This window comes from Bacillus rossius, chromosome 14 (assembly GCF_032445375.1).
Source record: "Bacillus rossius redtenbacheri isolate Brsri chromosome 14, Brsri_v3, whole genome shotgun sequence".
Taxonomy (NCBI): Eukaryota; Metazoa; Arthropoda; class Insecta; order Phasmatodea; family Bacillidae; genus Bacillus; species Bacillus rossius.
In genome coordinates this window covers 21652340-21672315 of record NC_086341.1, presented here as the reverse complement: position 1 = coordinate 21672315, position 19976 = coordinate 21652340, and the positions used below count along the sequence as shown (strand labels likewise).

The window sequence follows — 19976 nt, the reverse complement described above, 5'->3', positions numbered from 1 at the left end:
CCAGGCCTTCGTACTATTATTACGGAAGAATCGCCATGGCACCATCATTATTAGAGATGATTGAAAATATTTTGAACGTTTATTAACGACAAAGTATTTTATTTCTGGTTTCCTTTTCGCATTCTCTGCCTTGGAACCGAAGCTGAATAATTTCACTAACCAGCGAATTTACGTGACACCATTTTCCCGCTTGTTTTTGCGATCGGACAGAAATTTGATCTCATTTGTGAATGATTTACTTAATGTTTGCCGCGGAAAAGTATTGATAAACATGGCATCCTCAACGATTCAAGTTTTAGGTTATGTGCGCGTGCCATGTCTTACAAAACTAATATGCTATTTTCTATGATGTTTAGGTTGCTATTGAAAGTGTGCCTGTATTCATGTTAGGGTTAATTTCATGTTAGGGTGAATTTGGTAGTTTTGCACACTTAAAAATTCGCATTCCGCTTCATATTTCAAGTAGATGTGTAACCTTAAGTGACGTTTAAAGCCGTGTTCGAAAAAAATACCTCATTTTTTAACTAACGTTTGAGTTGTTAAAAAAATGAATTAGTGTTAATAATTCACGGCTGAATGCAAACTTCGTAAATTCACTACGTTATTAGTCCACAGACACGAATTATGCGTAAAAAAGAATAAGAAATTGTGATTTTCTGTTTTAACAAATTTATTGTGATTATTATTTAAGTGCATCATTGTGATTTTTAAATAATTATATAAACTGCAAATAAAATTGATGGTTTGTTTAGTTAAGGTACGTTAAAAATACTGTAAAACATTTTGAACACTTCGTCATGTTAAGTTGCATACATATAAAACACTGTAAATTTTTTTTGAACAGCTTGTTATGTTAGGTTTTGTTTCATATTCAAAGAATTATAGTTATATAACATTATCGTTTCCAGATTTTTAAATTACTCTTACACCACAATACTTAAGCCCTAACTTTGATAGACAGTTTGTCCATTTAGACACTAAAATTGAAATTCCAAGCAAGTTATTTAGCTATTCAAGGATGAAGACCACAACAATTTATTGTTAGTTAAATAATTCTTAAAATCTGTTATGTGGGAAAACCAAAAGAACCTACCTTCATTAAATAACACGAATTTGAAATTTTTAATTGAAAATTAACATGTTTTATATCATTCATATATAGAGACCGGAAAAATTCGCGAATTCATTTCGCGATAGGCTAAAATACAAATAGTTATACCTCAGTGCTGCCTCTGCTATTGGCTCACAACTCACCTGGATGACTCTGGGCCAATGAGAAACACCCGACCAAAGCTTTTACAGAATCACAGGCTGCTACGTTGGGATGTCTCACAATACAGCAGCCAATGAGTGGGTGACATTTGACCGAGTGTACGTAGAACTATGGAGTTCATCCTGCAGGTCATTGAACCCGCGAATGTTTCCGGTCCCTACGTCATATACATAGAACAACCGTGAACCTAGAGATTAAAATGTCCCATTTGTTGAACTTACCCATGAAAAAATATTTTAATTACTTAGCTGTAGCGGAATAAACTTAGCTGTAGAAGAATAAACTTGAATCGAGGTTAAGGTTTTAAAATCTATGTATAACATCAATAAGGCATTACCATTTATTATGTTTCATTTTTCATAATCACTTTGTTAGCTTCATTTAAAATACTTTGAAACTATTTTAACTTATTAACAGGGGAAAAAAATCTGAGAAACATAAAAATAAAGCGATGCATCTTGAAAAGCTTAAAAAATGTATCTTTAATAACAAACACAGTAGGACTTCAAATAAATTCTATGAAGTACATTTATAAAGCTCTTTTCCATCATCTCTAACTATTCGTAAAAATATTTTCTGTCGAATTTTTTTAAAAATTGATTTATAAGGATGAAAAGCAAGAAACTTAATACTTGTATGAAAAATGTATCATCATACCTCATGTGATGGTTTGGGAGGCTGGGATCTCAAAAGAGCGAAAGAGTTAAGAGCTTGAATTGCAATTTTCGAAGCCGATGTAGACCTTTCACCGAGGTCCATATGGTAACAAGTATGAAAACACCGATAAAACTGTCGTGCGGATTTTGTGGAATCTAACATTTCCGTCCCGTAAATTATCAATGTTGGTAATAACTTCTTAGATTCAGGATTTTTTTAAATAATTTGTTATATATGTTTCAATTATTTTCCATAGGCGAAATTAATAAGATCTATCATTTCTGTCCCTTTGCAATTTAATCGTAGCATCATCGCTTATAACTATAATTTAGTTATGAATTAGATTTTGTGTTTTTTTTAAACAATTTTTATTTTTTCCCCAATTTATGCGTTACCAACAATCATCAAATATTGCATACCTTAGGCAGATATTCCTGCCAAATATAACGACGCTATAGGTCCTATAAATGTGCCAATGAATAATTTTTCTTTGTTTAATTAATATGTAAAACACAAAACATGTATTTTCCCACTAAATATACACCTACAATCTACAAACTTCAATGTCATGTGGGGGTATGGGGGCAAAGCCCCCAACGACGAAAGCGAGTGTTTATAGGTATATAAATATGTTTGCGTGTGTGTGATTGCGTGCTCACGTCCTTTATTTCGTTGATGATTTTTTATAAAATTTTACTTTCAAGAATATTTCAGTGCTTTAATTCGACTTAAATATATTTGGTAGAAAATTATTTTTCGAACCATAATCCTTTATAAGGCCATCAATTATATGTTTTCAGTAAATATCAATAGTGCAACGCACGAAAAATTTAATAGTAAATGAAGTTCCGATAAAACCTAATATATATTATTTATTTATTTATTTATTTTAAAAAGCCTAAAGCATATCTTAAAATTTGATATCATTAAAGCACTTTATTCTGGCCCCAAAAATAGATTTTATCAAAAAATATTAATCACAAAGGTTAAATTGTGAAAACCTCACTGATAACCTATATATTTTATTTCTTTTAAAATTAATTATTACTTATTCATAGTTAAAGCATTTTCCTAACTTGTTTAAACAAAGAAAAATATATACCTGCTAAAGTAAATATAATTTTTTTTTTAATTTAAATAGTTTTGAGGTTATTTTTATACACATAAGAATTTTAACCTTCAATTCCCTAAATAAAATAAATAATATTTTTAGTAAAATCTTTTCCGCAATTTTTGCAAGCTGTTGTAGAGAACAATATCTTGCAGCAGGTATTTACGAGCAAGTTATCGTATTATTATGAAAATACTGTTATTTAGTGTCTATTTACCGTTTTTCGTCTTATATAAGTCCTATATATATTTAATAAAGATTTCCTGCAGGTTCATGATTTTATAGTCATTTTAACGAAAAATGATGTACATCCACAGAAATACATACTGAAACTGTGGTGGGATGCACATAAATTTGTTATTTTATGAAATAAGTCGTTTATTTATTTAACTTATTTTATGTAGCGAAGTTAAGGCATCGTTTTCAATTTAACCACATATATGTTTAAAATTACTTGTAAAGTGATAATAGACCCAAAATCATAAAAATAATATTATCTTAGTTAAATATAACCACGAAAATGGAATGAACAAACAAATATTATATAGTACAAACTAAATAATAGCAGGTATAAAAAGTAGTAAATTTAAAACATTTAAGATACCAAACATAATTTTACGTACAAGATATTTAAAGTGGAATAAAAGATTGAAAAGAAACACAAGTTAAACAATTTGCCTTATGATTTAATTTCAAGCCATAGGCTAAGTATTTAAAGGTATCAATTATAAATAAAAAATAATTTGAACTTTATTATTCACTTTTCATTTCAGAGAAAATTATTTAAAGTTTTAAATAATATTATTCTGAAATATAAATTAATATAGTTGTAAATATAAAAAGCAACATTATTTCAGTGAAAAATCCATCATTTAAGTAATGTTTTAGTACGTAACCATACAATTCTATTGTATTTTACAACGCAAATCTACAAAGGAATATTCACAGATCACGTGTATTTCAAGCTTACATAGCAATCCGCCAATTAAAAATTTCTTTTATAGCGAAACCATGATATTGAAGCCAAACGTGGCAGCAACGCAACACAATTTGTGGTATGGAAGAGAGCAATGCGTTATTTTACGAATTGTTTGCTGTCTCTATTCACTTCTAGAATTTGTCGCTAGAGTAACGCAGAGTGTTTGATGTAGGTTTATCCAACTTAATTAAGTTTTACAGTTTTTCAGTCGGTCACTGTTTTGACACACATGTTACCTTCGTTTCGAAAAAGAAAGAAAACAAAAGTAATTAGTTTAACAGTGTTTTAACACTGAAAGTTTTACCACAAAGCTTTATGCTTTAAATTATTTTTAGTTACACGTACGAAAAACCTTTTTGAGATTTTTGAACTAAGTGATGCAGAATAACGTTAGTCTCCAGTGCCTTTGTCATGTACAAAAACATTTTTTTTTTTTTTGGTATTTATAATTACAAAGGCGAACGGATATTACAAAAGCAAAAATAATGGCAGATTTGAGAATTTTTGTTAGATATATTGATTCATTTTCACATGTAAGAATATTGGTTTATTTGCCTAAAAGTGATTTTTATAAATTACTCTCTGAGTTTAGGTTTATAAATGTTTCTCGGTTTTTTAGAAATATTTCGTACGAGCTTAATAAATTCTATTTACATTTTTAAATAGTCTTAACTAGAGGCTGTGAATCAATATAAACTCAATGAATCCTACTTTATACTAATAGTATAAATGCTAAATTGTGTTTGTGGTTTTTTCATTCTTCCACGCAGCAACATGATAAAAATGCACGGTTCCTGTGGGATGGATCTGGAGTTGTAGTTCTGCAACTACCACGTGCTTCATTATTTTTTTTATCAATGGATGCTTTTGCATCGTTGATACCTTCTGCGTCTCCCATGGCAACGGCCTATGCATCAGTTGCTTGCAGTTCGGGTTAGATCTGCCATTCGTTCATTCATTCATTCATTCATTCATTCATTCATTCATTCAAGAGTTTTTATTTGCATATTGAGTACACTTTACATGGTTTTGGTAAAATACATACGCCAGCACACTGTGTTCTTTTGTCAAAATTTACATTTGATAGATTCTAGTTATATAACATGCATAGAAAAACAATAATAGAATAGATAGTAAACAATAATAATATGGATAGAAAAACAATTAAAATATGATTTATACGAAGAAAATTTTTTGAAACCTTCTTGTAATTAGATCTGTTGATTAGTTCATATTTCTAACTCGATTTTGACTTTGTTTTGTTGATGTGTTCGTTAAGGCTTTTTCTTTTCTTTTCCGTTGTGCGTCTCGCCGTTAAAAGAGCCGCTGAATCGCTTGCTCCGACGCAGGAAAGACGCGAAGAACAAGCATATTCGCCGAGCTGCCACAAAATTAGCTGTATATCTGTGGCAGTAGCTTCCTTAATAAAAAAAAATACTTTTGCATCCGGCTGAATATAAAAACTTTGTCTGCCCGTGCGACGCCGGCTACCGTAGTTTGTGTCTTACATATATTTAATCTCAGCCTTCAATTTTTAATTATCGTTTATATAAAACTGTTTTTAACCTTTTAATTTTTAAAAATTTGGTTTCTCTACACCAACATTTATATTATTATTATTTTTAAACTTTCGTACTTAACTGTTTACAGAATCTCAGCAATGACTAGAAAAAAAATAGGCCGTCTGCAACAGTAATCGCTGAACCAATGCGAATGGCGAGCTCAATAAGTCGGTGTGAACAACGCTGAGCGAAGTTGTTGACTGCGAGTGCCTGTGTAATCGACGCATTAGTCACCAACACTTGTTGAGAGCCATGGTTGTGACTCCTCGAGGGAGCACGACTTAAGCTCGCTTTCTTTCCGCGTCTTATTTTTTTCTTCTTGCTGCTGGCGTATATCTTACACTTTATTTTTTCCCCCTTCCGTCCTCGAAAGCTGAAACGAAAATTTATGTCGCTGCGAGGAATTGTGTACCTCTAGGTGGTTAGTGACCTCACGTAGGTTTTTTCCAGATATCAAACGGAGTGTCTTGGCTCGTGATGATATAAGCTATGTGCAGAGTACGAATGATAAGTGTGCAACAGCTGCTTCAACTTTGCTTTAAATTACCCATTCAGCGGACTTCATCCGGAATATCCGGAATATAAAATTTGGCTGTATGTTATCGTCAGCGAGAAAGATAATAATTTGAAGGCTATTTCTTAACGAGTATTATGTATTTTTTCATTAAAAATAAGTTTTTGTAAATGTTTATTAACAAATAACTGTATAATTTAAAATTTAACCTAAACTGTGTCGAAAATAAGTTTCCATTTTTACGACCATGACGACTTTGTTACCTGAGCGTTTTAATAAAATAATCAATTATTTGTTAATACTTGATTAGCTGGTTTAACATTGTGTGGGTGTGTGATAGTTTTGCTTATTGATACACGATATTACGCTACAAAAAATATTGAATGTTCACTGCAGTACTTTAAAAAAAATGTTACATCTCATATTGAAGAGAGTGTACAGGAAAGAGTTCAGTAGTTTTGCACGCAGAAAACGCTAAGAGTAAAGCTGGCTCCGAAACACACGTCACCTGTCGTTCTTAGATTGATGTTTTGATAATAGATCGGAATCTTACGTACCTTTCCACTACACGGCATTAAATTCACAGCAGCCAGGCATGTATTTTTTCCCCAATACTAAGTGAATAATGTAACCTGGTACTATCCATAACAAGTACTCTCGTTTCCCTGGTTTTAGCAGTGTTTTGTGCTTGTTTTAAGTGTTCCCAACCTCTGGCACCTGTTGTGACCTGCTTAGGTGTTCTTTCATTTAATGTAATTCAACTAAAGTTGTGACAAAATCCAGTGAATCTGGACCAAAAGGGAAGGAGGGGAAAATGGATGCTGGTTAGGGTTAGAAGGGGAGTGTGCTAAGTGTGCTAAGTTCGTTATCTTCGCACTTATCGCCTGCCTATAAGGTTTATCGATAGTTAGTCATAGTGTCCTTCAATTCAAACACCGACCGTTATTTCCCCATAGACCGTCAAAGGACGATTAGTGACAATAATGTGCATTTGTGTTATTATTGAGCTGCCAACCAAACCTGGGACACGAATTATTATTTTGAAGTTATTCTCTAAGAGTGGTTGCACTACGGAATCATTCGTAATCTGTGGGTTTGGACTTTCGTAATCAAAGAAGCAGCAATTCATCTACAGCAAGGCTAGTCCTATTTTTTGTGGCAATTTTAATGATATATATTGGCCCAAGTTGAAGGGAAATATGGTTCTTAATCAATATTACTTTCAAATTAATGTTAAATTAGCTGAAAATGTTGCTTAAAAATGTGCGTTTTTCATTATGATATATTAATTTGAAGGTAACACTTTCTTTTGGTACAAATGTAATTTTTTTGTAGGTAAGAACATATAAAATACTTGAAACAGACTATTGATAACACAAAATTTAAAAAAAATTCAAGCCGTGAAAACTGAAACTAATATTTTTTAGACAGAATTGTTTTAAAATTATAACAAACGTGTGAAAGATTTGCAGTACTAATTACATCTAATGTCATGATTTAATTATATATTTACATATTTGGTATGTACATATGAACACATAACGTTAAATACAATGAAATAATATTTTCAGACGTTTATGTATTTTTTTTTGTGTTGAAAAGTCACGTTTAATAGTGGTTTCGCCCAACCACGAGAACCGCCTACGAAGTCAGTGGAGAGAGATGGAGATGGCGTACTGCGGTTGAACAAGCTACTGGAAACTCTGCAACCCGCAACGCCGGACAGCATGGCGGGCAGGACGGTAGCACAGGCGCAAGTTGAGTCCATTCGTAGTACTCGACGGACCTTTATCGCTGGCTCAGTTTTTGGAAAGATTATTTAGACCCAAATTCACCCCCCCCTCCCAACCCTACTCACGGCGTTCAGATATAGAACTCTTGCACCATTTGTTATGGTTTTCGTTACAATTCACTACGGATATTTTGCCGTATAGGCATTTCAAATAACTTTGTCCTTAATTTTTTTCTGCCAGATATAATTGACACAATATCTTCTATTTGTAGCAACTTAAAACGTCGCCTGAATAACATGGCCATTTTTTCCTAATATTATTTTATGTGCATAAAACTTTAATTTTCTCCAAGCAAACTTGATGGGAAATTTAAGTTCAATTTTCTTCAAGTGACCATATTTAGCCAAATATGATTTTAAAAATAATTTCTGAGTACACCCGGTACAGTGTACTACAACTTTAAGGGGTACAAGGGTAGGTAACACTAAGCAATAAATATGATTTATGAATGTCAATTTTCCAGGATTGATTCGTGGCATACATTTTGAAACCTCTTGGGCTCTCGGGTGGTGCATTCGGTCTGCCCGTACCCATATCCAGCTGTCTGTGGGTTTGTATTTTAAATTTTTTTATTTCTTCATTCGCGTTCTTAATTTTTTTTTCCTTGACAAAACAGTGAAAAAAATTGAATGGCGAACGTCCAAGAAACTTCACTAATTCAACAGCAGGAGCGCCAATACAAGCTTAGCGCGCCCTCAGAAGGCGCAAGTCGTGAACAAATTGTAAGCAAAACCCCCTTTAAACGTACCTCGAAAAGGCCTTGATCATCGGAAAAGGTGGACCGAAAGAGATTTTTTTTTCCTTTCTTGTTTTCAATGGAGCGGTTCCCGAAGGTAATTTTTTTTACGTATTCCGCGAGACTACAAGAAACGAACGTAAGACTGGACTCTGCGCGCCGCCCTAGTGCTGAACACTGAAGACGCAGCTGTCCCTCGGTTCGGTGGCGTGTTGCTGCTAGCCACGTTGTCAGCGCGCAGAAGAACAGTCCCGGCAGACTGTGGGGAAGTCTACGATTCACTCTTCCTTCTGGACATACCCGAATACTCACGTTGGGAAGCCTTCATTTCACAGGCGAGAGTTCCCCGAAGTTCATGCTCGCTTTTTTTTTTCAGTACCACAACAGGTGTATTTATTTGGGGGAAACCGTTTACATGATTTCACAGTATCTTTAATGTAGCTACCCTAACCAAATCAACCGTCCACAATGTTTTAAAGTATTTATAATGTAGCTAACCTAACCTAATTGACCATTAGTTATCATGAGTTGTATATTTATTTACAATGAAACAACAAAAAAAAAAAACGAAAATGCACGATCGTACGTTTAGCTCTCTCGTCTGTGAAAAGAAGGCTTACCAACATGAGTATTCGGGTATGTCCAGAAGGACGAGTGAATCGTAGGCTTCCCCCAGACTGCGTCCCTAATTACAGTTCGCGAGAGAGACTGCGCAGGCGCGGCTCGGTAAAAGGTGCAAGCGATGCATCGCCCGGAAAACCCTTGTGATTCTCGGCGCGAAGTTCGAATCTCGACCGCCGAGAACTTAATAAATTCCCGTTTTCGTAATGTATAATTTTTTTTCATAAATATATGTGATTAGCATATATATACACACACAATTTTGTGGATGAATTTGAGTAATCACAAGCATGTAATATCAGTAAGTTATCTGCGCCCCGCTAAAAAAAAATATACAATACTTTCACAAAAATTATCGTTCACTGACGTGCGCACATTTAAATGACGTCACGTTGACACGAGTGTATTTTAAAATTAACAATAATAGTTCACAGCAACTTCGAAAAGTCATTTTGTTATTAAGTCACTATGAATTTTTGTGTGAGTGTTAATTAGGTAAAATAGCCTTACAAAATTAAAAAAAAATCCTTTGATATTTTTTTTTTGTTTTTCCTATGTAGTTTTAGGTTCCATTTATTGATATCCAAATGTAATTTATGATCGTGGAAATAATTTTAGTACGCCAATTACATATTTTTTTTGGAATAGTGGTTAATAAAATAAATTGCATATGCACATGACATTTTTTCCCAAATTGTTTTGGGTGGTTTTTCCATTACATTTTTTGTACTACAGGACATAAGTTTTTAAGTAACTTTTTTATTTTACTAACTTGGGTCTTAGTTTAATATCTCTGATGTTATTAATTTAAGAGGTTACTTTTATGAGACTTGTCTGAAGGGTTTTCATATCAGGAAGACCAATTAATGTTAGTAAACATTTGGAAAAATATGTTTTTAACTTATAAATGTTTTATTTTAGGTTTGTTTCTTTAACTAAAGGGGCAGACTATCACGTTCAGATTAAGACACTGTAGGGATTAGCTTGGATTAAAACTCTGTCTCACATCTCATTTTTAAAATTCATTACTTTTCATGAATGGATTATTTCGTTACTTAAAACGATAGCTCTTTTGCATTCTTTTGTTGGGTCACAAAATCATTTCACCAAATATTAACAATACGTAATTTACTAGCTGTAAAATATCGTAATTATTTATACTTGCGTGATATAAATAAACTTATAGGCACACAGTGAATATATGCTGAGAAAATTTGAGACGAAACAGAGCTATCGAGGTGAATTACCTCAAATAATTGTAATGACAAGAAAAATGAAGTAACAAACACGGCCTTCGGAACTGAGTCTTAAACAGTTCGGATAGTTTTCAAGTTGGTTTCGATAGCGAGGCTAAAAGGCGAGGTTCTCGTTTGAAACACTGCTTGTCCCAGTTTGAAAAACACAGGCCGTTGACTTTATGTCACCTCGGAATAGCTTCCTGGCGTGCGAGCAAAGCGTTTTGTTTATAAAAAAACAACCGGTCGATTCATCGGTTGATTGTGATCACCAGAGTGCCAGGAACAGGACTGGCGTGCAACGAAATGAGTAGCCTACAAAAGAGAGAGATAGAGAGAGGTGAATTTGTTTCGGACGACATTCGCAGTTAAAGCCATTGTGTGGGAAGGGAGAAGAGTTGGCCGTTTAAAAGATCCCTTGAACTGTTTTTTCTCTCCTCTCTCTCTCTCTCTCTCTCTCTCTCTCTCTCTCTCCGCCGTTGTTTCGCAGTGCAAATACGTCCGATGACCAAGCGCATGCGCTTTCGGTTATGCAATAACGAAGGTCATTTTGTTTAGCGGGCAGGCATCGTGGGAAATTACGACTTTGCTGTTATTTATTACGTTATAATTATTTTTCCATCTTGAAGCACTTTTATATTTTTTTATCCATATCGATTTTATGCAGCCGAAAATGACCACTTGTTTAAATAATAACTCGCAAACATTGTATTACAAAAAGTCATTTTTTGCCAAATAATTATTCGAATACGTTACGGACTCATATTTTATGTGCCGTTTTTAGTCTCTACGGCAAACAAAACTATGCAGAATATAAAATAAACCACTTTTTAGAATGAAAATCTTTAACACCGATGTACAGCTTCATTCCCGTTTTTTCGTCAATTAAAACTAATTTAACATATATTTATAATTATTTAACTGAAGCAACCGACAAAATATAAAAAAATGGGCCAGAAAATTAGTTGAGCTAGCAAATAATTTCATAAATAAATATAAAAATGAAAATCCGATTATATTATTCATACATATCGTTTGTTGCTGTTATCGTCCTAAATTCATATAAATAAATAAGATATTTATTCATAAATAAATTCATAGAGAAATTGTTTGATTTACAAAAGAAATCACGTCGATTATTTTTTCGTATAACTTATTTGAAATGGTTTTCTTACAGACGCAAAAACATTTTTCTTTGTTATCAATTAAAAATTTTCTATGCATTAATATTGCCATAGACTACAACATGGAGAAATGCTACGGAGATACAGCATATATATATGTTTTACCCAATAGTTTGTATAAAGAATTAACTGTGAATAGTAGTTTGTTTTGTAATGATAGAAGATGTAAACGCTTACTGCAAAAATAACTGGAATATTTTAAAAAGGATTAAACATGTATTTTTATAAATAATTAAATCATTAAATATGTATTTTATAAACGGGAATACAAGTTTAAAATCAATTCATTGTAATCAAGTCGGTTATTGTAGATATCAATACATTTGGAGCCTGTGAACACCTAAATAAATTGCAGGTATTTCACAAATTTGTAACTTTTTAATATTGTTATTTTTTTATTAATCAAGTGTTATAATTAAGAGATAAATATAAAACCATTAACATCGTGTTATAATTGTGTTTATACAATTACTTACTGCAATACGAGGCGGTAAACATATGCCCAATCAAATTTTCGATTATAATATTTAATCATTAGCTGGGTTCAATTAAATTATATGTATTATAATGTTGCAAAACACGAGTAAATAATTTTTTAAACCAGGGTCACATTGTCGTTAGGTAGCGAAATTATGCGATTTGTTCATTTTTGTACTGTTTTGTTTAAAAGACATCATTCACAAGCTTTTCACGGTAGAACATTTGAATAGTACATCCAGATTAACTATCGGTTTATTCATGCATATGCTTATGTTGTCGTTCGTCAGCCCAATAAACAAACCTTACACTAAGTACCAAGAAATAAAACAATATATAAGTCTTCAAAAAACAGCTCACAACTATAATCCGCTGTATATGCACAGCTGGGACCTGTTATATATTACACCATATATTATGAAAATCGCGAATGTTTTGACAACACCTCTTTTGGTGGTTTCAGTACTTCACCTTTTGCATTTAAATGACTTAATGTTTTGATAACATAATGTTTAGGTAGTTATAATAACCCTACAATATTTATATAATAAAAAGATGTAATAATTATAATAAATAATGAGTTTCAAATGAAAATATGAACATTGAAGAACTATTTATATATTATTATAATTATTAAAATAAGATCGTAAAAATATAAAGATTTCCACTTATTTTGTATTTAACTCTACATACACATTCGTTGTATACGTTACTGTCACAAACACCAAAAAAGAAAAGTAAAACAGTGTGTTTCATGCTCGCAAAACATGTACAATCAGTGTTGTTGGTTGCGGTAGGATGCTATTGTAAATGCTTGCATGTAGTCAATACGTGTGACTGATAGTAAAAGAAAATATCCTTTTTACAGACCCAGTCAGGTATATTTAAAAACTCAAAATATTTCTTTGCTTTAGAGGTTTCAGAAAAACCACACGGAAACTAAATATTATACGGATTGATATTCCAACCTGGTTTGTCTGAATGCATTTCCGATGTTTTTTTTTTGTTACACCAGCCCACTTTTGCGTCTTATCCTTATAAAAAAAATAGCCACATGGTCGTATCGCCAGGTTTTGAACGGAAGGTGACTAAAATCAACTTTACTCAGTGGAGAAAAATAAAGTTCCCAAGTGATTAAGTGTCTAAAGGCAATTCACAGAATACCCATAGAGGCTTATGAGCCAAAACGTTTTGAGACTTGTCATAAGAAACATTTACAGTAGGCAAGACAAATAAATACATAATACACTCACTGAAGTTCCTGCACGTAGGCACCAAGATTAGACAGGCACCACCGCAAGCACTACCTACATAACGCAAGCATCCTTTGTAAAAACACTTGCAGGGACTGCAGCAGACAAAAACAAACACCTAAATAACAAAAATTGTAACAAAGGGCAATCAATAATTGCAAATAATACTAGCATAACACCGAAGAAAAATACGAGTGAACGCAAAAATTGACATTATACAAACTGACACAGAACAAACGGGAACCTGGTTTTAGAAGGACGGTGCGACATTGCTCATTGCAAGGCATCCAGTGGCAACTGTGCGAGAATGGTTTGGTAATCGTGCAATTTCAAGATTCGGTGAAGTTCCTTGGCCCACACTGGATTTATCGGTTTGTGATATTTTTTTTTCTTGTGTTGGCTGCCTCGAGTGTCGCGTCTACACGACTCGGCCAAGGACACAGGATGATTCGAAACAAAGAATTGAAGATTAAATTGGTGGCACCCCCAACTGAGATCTTGCAGTGGTCAATTGGGGAACCTGACCAACAGATTAGAAGAATGTAAACGTAGACAAGGACGCCATCTGCAAGACTTCTGTCAGAAATTGATAAATTGTATTGTTGTTCCTTAAAAGGCAAGTTTTAATGGTTCAATTACAATACAGTTGCGTGTATTGTATTTTAAATTGTTTCCCCAAAGTTCCCTTTTGTCAGTGTCATCTTGTATAATATATATTGATAATAAAATATTATATATATTAAGTGGTTTAGTACATAATGGCTTTATAGAAGATTTGTCATTTGAAATACGCATATTGATAGTGACTTACAAATATACGTGAATTAGATAACAAAAAAAAATAAAGTTTATCAAAATTGGAGATTAGTCCATAAACGGTATCATTGTTATGGGCTGCACACAAACACCATAACAACATATTACATCTTAAAACTACTAATATCTTAAATCAGTTAGTTGTTTAAATCTTTAGGTGTGACCTTAAAAGTCCGTGATCTTGTACGATTTAACTTTTTAGTAAATGTACCAGAAATATTCATGTAAAGTAAGAGAGATGAAAACCACTGTATAACTAAAAAATAGTGTTTGCAGTAATACTGGGCTCGGATCCTTACCCGGGCATTTAATCTTTGTGTTGTCGCCGTACCTCTAATATACAAACTTATTTGCAATCCTGAATAGCTCTTCAGTATTAACTGCACACATAATAAGCATGAAACAACATCAAAAAAATGCAGCATGGTTAGGGGCATGCGTTTTTCGCGAAAAGATTCCGAGGCGAGCCTGAAAGTTAAAACACTGCAGTATCGTCTGTGTCTCGTGATTGGGTGAGTTTCTTTTCAGGTCAATATCGATAGTTACAACACCTATCACAGCGAGTCAGTGCGGAAGCAAACGCGTCCTGAGTGGCTCAGGTCAAAAAAAGGCAACGACTTCCCTCGCAAGACGTCCGCCAATCACAAGGAAGAAACCGCTGGTGCGGATATACCTTGTTGCAGTCTAATAGGCGTTCAGATTTATTCGCGAAAAATGCCTGCCCCTAAGCATGGTTTAAAATAGTTCTGCTAAAATGAAACATCAATTAAAATATAAAACATGTCGATTTTTCGTCAGAAATACTGAGAATTATCTCAAACATAGCGATGCGTTGTGCAGATTTTCAATATATGTTTATTTGTGTATAACAAACTTATTTCTTGGCAGCTGGTTTCCAAAGGAATCTTGTGTAGAAGTGCAGATTTTTTTTTCCCTGTGTGAGTGATGTTGGTGTTTGTTCCTTGTGCCTGCAGTGCCGCCGAGGATCCACCAGGTGACGTCACACGGAAAGGTGGAGGTGAAGAAGGGGTCGACGGTGACCTTGGAGTGCCGCGCCTCGGGCAACCCGGTCCCCACCATCACGTGGACCCGCAAGGTGAGGCCATCTCCTGGTTGGAGGGTCGGGGCGGCGCCGATCCTCCAATCAGGCGCGACCTCAGTTGTCCGTCGCCCCTCGAGACGAGGCGTGCCGAAGTGACGACCACGCAACTGTAGCTAATTAGCAGAGACCTGCAAAATTCGCGGATTCATTGACCTCTAGGATAGACTCCACAGTCCTTTAAATACTCGCGGAAATGACACCTGTTCATTGGCTACTGACGCGTGAGACGTCTCAACTAGGCTGTCCGTAATTCTGCACTTTCTTGGTTTAGTGTTTCCCATTGGCTCACAGTTCCCCGGATAAAATGTGGGCCAATCGCAGAAGCGGTACGAAGGTATAGTTGTTTTGATGCTAGCCTATCGCGAAATGAATCCGCGAATTTTGCAGGTCTCTACTAATTAGTTATAAACTAATAACAAGGACGTGGCTTTAAGACAGAATCCAAGAAGTAGGTTAGTGTCCAGATTTGTTTTCCTCTGGTAGCTTATTTTAATCGTGATCTTAATTAAAATATAATGTTGTTGAATCAATTAAATATTTTATCCAACATTGTAACTATACGCTCTTTTAAAAAAATACTATTGATTTTTATTTTGTTTTATTTAGTTTATTAAATATGTTTTTTTTTTTTTTTTGCTTTTTGTACCTAATGTTTATTTTTTATAATATAAATAGTATTATTCTAATACCGCACGTAGCTTGCTTTTGTTGAGTGCTAAATTTCTTGAAAAACTTTGCGTGATTTTGTAAGTAAAGTAGAAAAAATCATCAATAATATTTTCACTTCCCATTCGATATTTTGTCGCTTCTTGAAACTCGATTTCACACGCCGATTTAATTTAATTTAAATTATTTTATGGTCATTACTTATAATTTGTGAGCGTTTCCTGTAATGGGTCCCAAATTTTCACAAGTGAAATTTATTTCCTAAACATTTTTTCGAGTATTGAAAGGTCCCACAAGTAATAATAATTTCAATAAAACTTGAGTGATTTTTTGACCTTCTGTAGATAACATTTTGAAAATAAAATTTGAAAAAACTTGCGACGAAACTTAAAATGCGAAAGTGCTAACTTGGTACAGTTAGAAGAAAATCCCTCAAATAATAGTAATGTCAAGAAAATTTCAAACATTTATTTTTCACGTGAAAAAAATTAAAGTCACAATCTTGCATTGGAGATGCAGTATTATATTCATTGTCTGGGTGAAACCTAGGAACTAGAAAAGAAAGCTTACAATTCATTTAATCCCAATCAGCCACCGAACACATCTGAAGTTCCGTCAATCTCTCTAGTAATTTTGCTGTCGGAACTAATAAAACCAAATTTGTCTCAGTTGTATACATCCCCACGATTTTAAATAGCTTTAAAGTTTTCACAACTAACCTAACCAACGTTTCATTTCATGTACAGTTGTCTGGACTAGCAAAAAACTACCCTTCTTAAAAAACTAAGAATATCGTAAAAATTTAATAAATAATACAACTATGTAATTAACATGTATCTCTAAATGGTAAACTAAATAAGATATGACAGACTTGGTCACATTTTTAAAATAGTAAATTAATAAATATTTGTAATAATAATTATGATTAAAAGCTAATTAAATTGATCGTTAGTTGGAAACAGGCTATGTTTTAGAAATATTTTGTGCAGTTTTATGACAGAAATTATGATAAGAAATTGGATAAATTGTTTATAGTCAACGATGTTTAACCAGACCTTCGGCACAAACTGTAATCCGGCAATAAGCAAGCCGCTCACGTTGGGATTTTTTTTCGAATGGACTCGGGCATTTTTTTTGTGCCTTTATTTTAATAGTACGTAACGTCATATGTGATTTCCTTGTCCTATACCAGCACTTGATTTTAATACAATTGTAATGTATAACGTTTTCTTTTTAAAACTTTATTGACGTTGGACTGTCCGGTGATATCTTTGATTCAGATTTTCCAACGCGTATTTAAGAGCCTTTACTTTACTTTTATCTTGAATGCATTTCAAATGCGTGTGTTCTGTGAATTCAGTCAGCTGTTAATGTAACGCAACTTTTATTCGATGGGTGTATTGTCTGATCAATTAATTTTTAATCTAGGCCTACTATTTGAGTCTTCTGTCAGCAGGAAAAAGAAATGCATGTATGGCCAACAAAGCCTGTCGTATTAAAGCAATGTGTTTCTATTACGAAAATTGTGTTATTAGACAGGAGAGCAAAAAAAAAGAAACTTATAATTTTACCGTTTACTGAATTAACAATTTTGACGAATATAGCTATCTTTGACAAATATTTACTTATCGGTACTTAAATATAGGTGCAGCAGGATTATTTAACGAACTAAAAGATCAAACTAAGATTTTAACACTAAAGAAAGTAAAAAAAGTAAACAAAAGTGGCCAAGTATTTCTGAAAAACTAAATTCTTTATAATTTGTGAGTAAAAAACCCTTTTGGAGAACTAATATTCTTAAGTATTAAATTATATTTATAGGTACATATATATTTTTTTATATTATAAAATATTTATCTTGTTTATAACGATTGCTTTGTGCTCGTCAAGAAAGTTTAAAATTAAAAGTTCAATGGCAATATATAGATATGATATCACAACTCGGTAATAATAGATTCGTGGACCAAATAACGAGTTCATATTGAATAATCAGCCTTTGCTTTGCCAAATTAAACCGTTCGTTGCCTTGAGAGATTCTGCAAGTCTTATAGTCGCGCACAACCGAATCCTTCATGTAGGACTGAGGTCTGATAGGAATAAGTTAGATAAGCCAAAGCTGCAAATTTTGGTGCTGTAAAGAATGAGGAAAACAAATTAATCCTTGCAATTCACAAATTATTTATCACTTTTGTTAAAAACTCAACTACAACACAGTTGTTAGCTAAAACTTTATATTTGTCTTATGTTTTCACTCATTTGGAAATGTGTACGTCAGTTGACTTTCGTGAAAGCTGTTTAAAGCTTATGAATTTTTAAGTTACGGAAGATAAGAACGACGTAAGTAACGCGCCTCTTGTATTTCATGTAAAACACTCGCCCTGTCGGGATAACGTCAAACAGAACTAAGCATCGTTGAGTTGACGGAAAGTTCGGTTACTTAAGAAGGACCCATCGATTTTATTTCAGTTCGTGCAAGTTTAACCCGTACCTACCACCGCTGAGTTCTGTGAATCTTTGGTATTTTAGTGCTCAATCGATCCAGAAAAACAAAGAATTCAATAGAGTTCATCATTATTTCATCGACTTAAATTTTTATAAGTGAATAAATTGTTACTGTTTTTCACTTTGAAGAACAATTCAGAAATTAGGAATATTTTTTTTACAAAGAGAATAACACTTTATTTTCTTTTTAACTTTACCTCACAAAATTAGAAACATTTTTTTTTGCGATAGGGATGTCGTGAAATATTTAAACACGGTAAATATTTTTGGTTATGTTATGAAATGAAATTGGAACTTACTGACTTATAAATTGGGTGGACATACTTCCCATGGTACATGGTTGGGTCCATGTAATATTCGCGAAAAGATTTTCAGGCCTGCTGTGCAATAAACGATTTAGCATTTTCTGTGTCTATTTCAGGAACACGCCTTCTGTCAGCACACCAATCGTAGCCAGTCGTTTAGGAAACAAAACGCGTCCTGAATGGCCTGGCTAAATGGGGCAATGGCCAATCTTGCACTCAAATAAGCGATCAGATATTTTATTGCGCAAAAAATTCATGCCCTTATAATATTATTTGTTTTACATTTGTTTAAGAAAAAATTTGCTAGTCAAGGCAATGTAGGTACCTGATTTGCATGGTCAAATTTCCAACACAATAAAAACAATAATACACTTTCAATAACATGTTCAAGAACTTAGCCATTATATATATATATATATATATATATATATATATATATATAAATCTTGACGTTGCTAAGAATAATAATAGTAATCGTTTATACAATTTTAACGATAAAGACACACATTTAAGGCACTACTATGCAATCGGATGGCATAGAGTCTGCTGGCACTGAGATGGTACAAACGTGTCTAGCAGCTGCGATGAAAACTGAGCAGATGCTTGGTCTACCCGCACTAGGAATATTAATTTAAATAAAGAGCATAACGGTTAAAAAAAGATAAATTAATGCCAGACATTCACTACTTTATTTCAGCGTAATTTACAATCTCGCCATATTCACTCTTTTGCAGTATTAGATGAAAAAATAACCTAAACATTTTCAACCTAATAAATAAAGATAGTGGTATAAGATGGCGGAAGTTGGCACAATGTATTTCTTATGGGACTATGATTTTGTGGTGGATTTTTGTGGTGGCTTGTCAATCAGCATTCTCGGCCATTTTCAGGCGTTTCCGCCACTCGTTGACTATGATCAGAAGGTCGGCCAGCTTAAATCCACAATTTTTAAAAATCTGTAATTATTTAGCTAGAAATTCAGAAGAACTTTAAAATTCATCAAAAAATACTTATTAAATATTGATTTTTAAATTGATATCCATTCTCGTATCGTTACCCGGCGAGAGAAAATATGTAATTTATGTATATAAAAAATATGAATTACAATTTAAATAATATATCGCTTAGCTCACACCAACCATCTTGGATTCTAGAAACATTGCACTTTTCTTAGCACCCACCATCTTGAA

At 33.3% G+C, this 19976-nt stretch overlaps 1 protein-coding gene across 1 annotated transcript in view; it reads left to right on the top strand.

The window, feature by feature from the left end:
- LOC134538713 (neurotrimin-like) overlaps positions 1-19976 on the top strand; it is a 624622-nt gene that overhangs the window by 399005 nt on the left and 205641 nt on the right. Inside the window, exon 4 of the mRNA XM_063380151.1 lies at positions 15186-15307. Coding sequence (XP_063236221.1) covers positions 15186-15307 — 122 coding nt within the window. The remainder of the gene's footprint in view (positions 1-15185; positions 15308-19976) is intronic.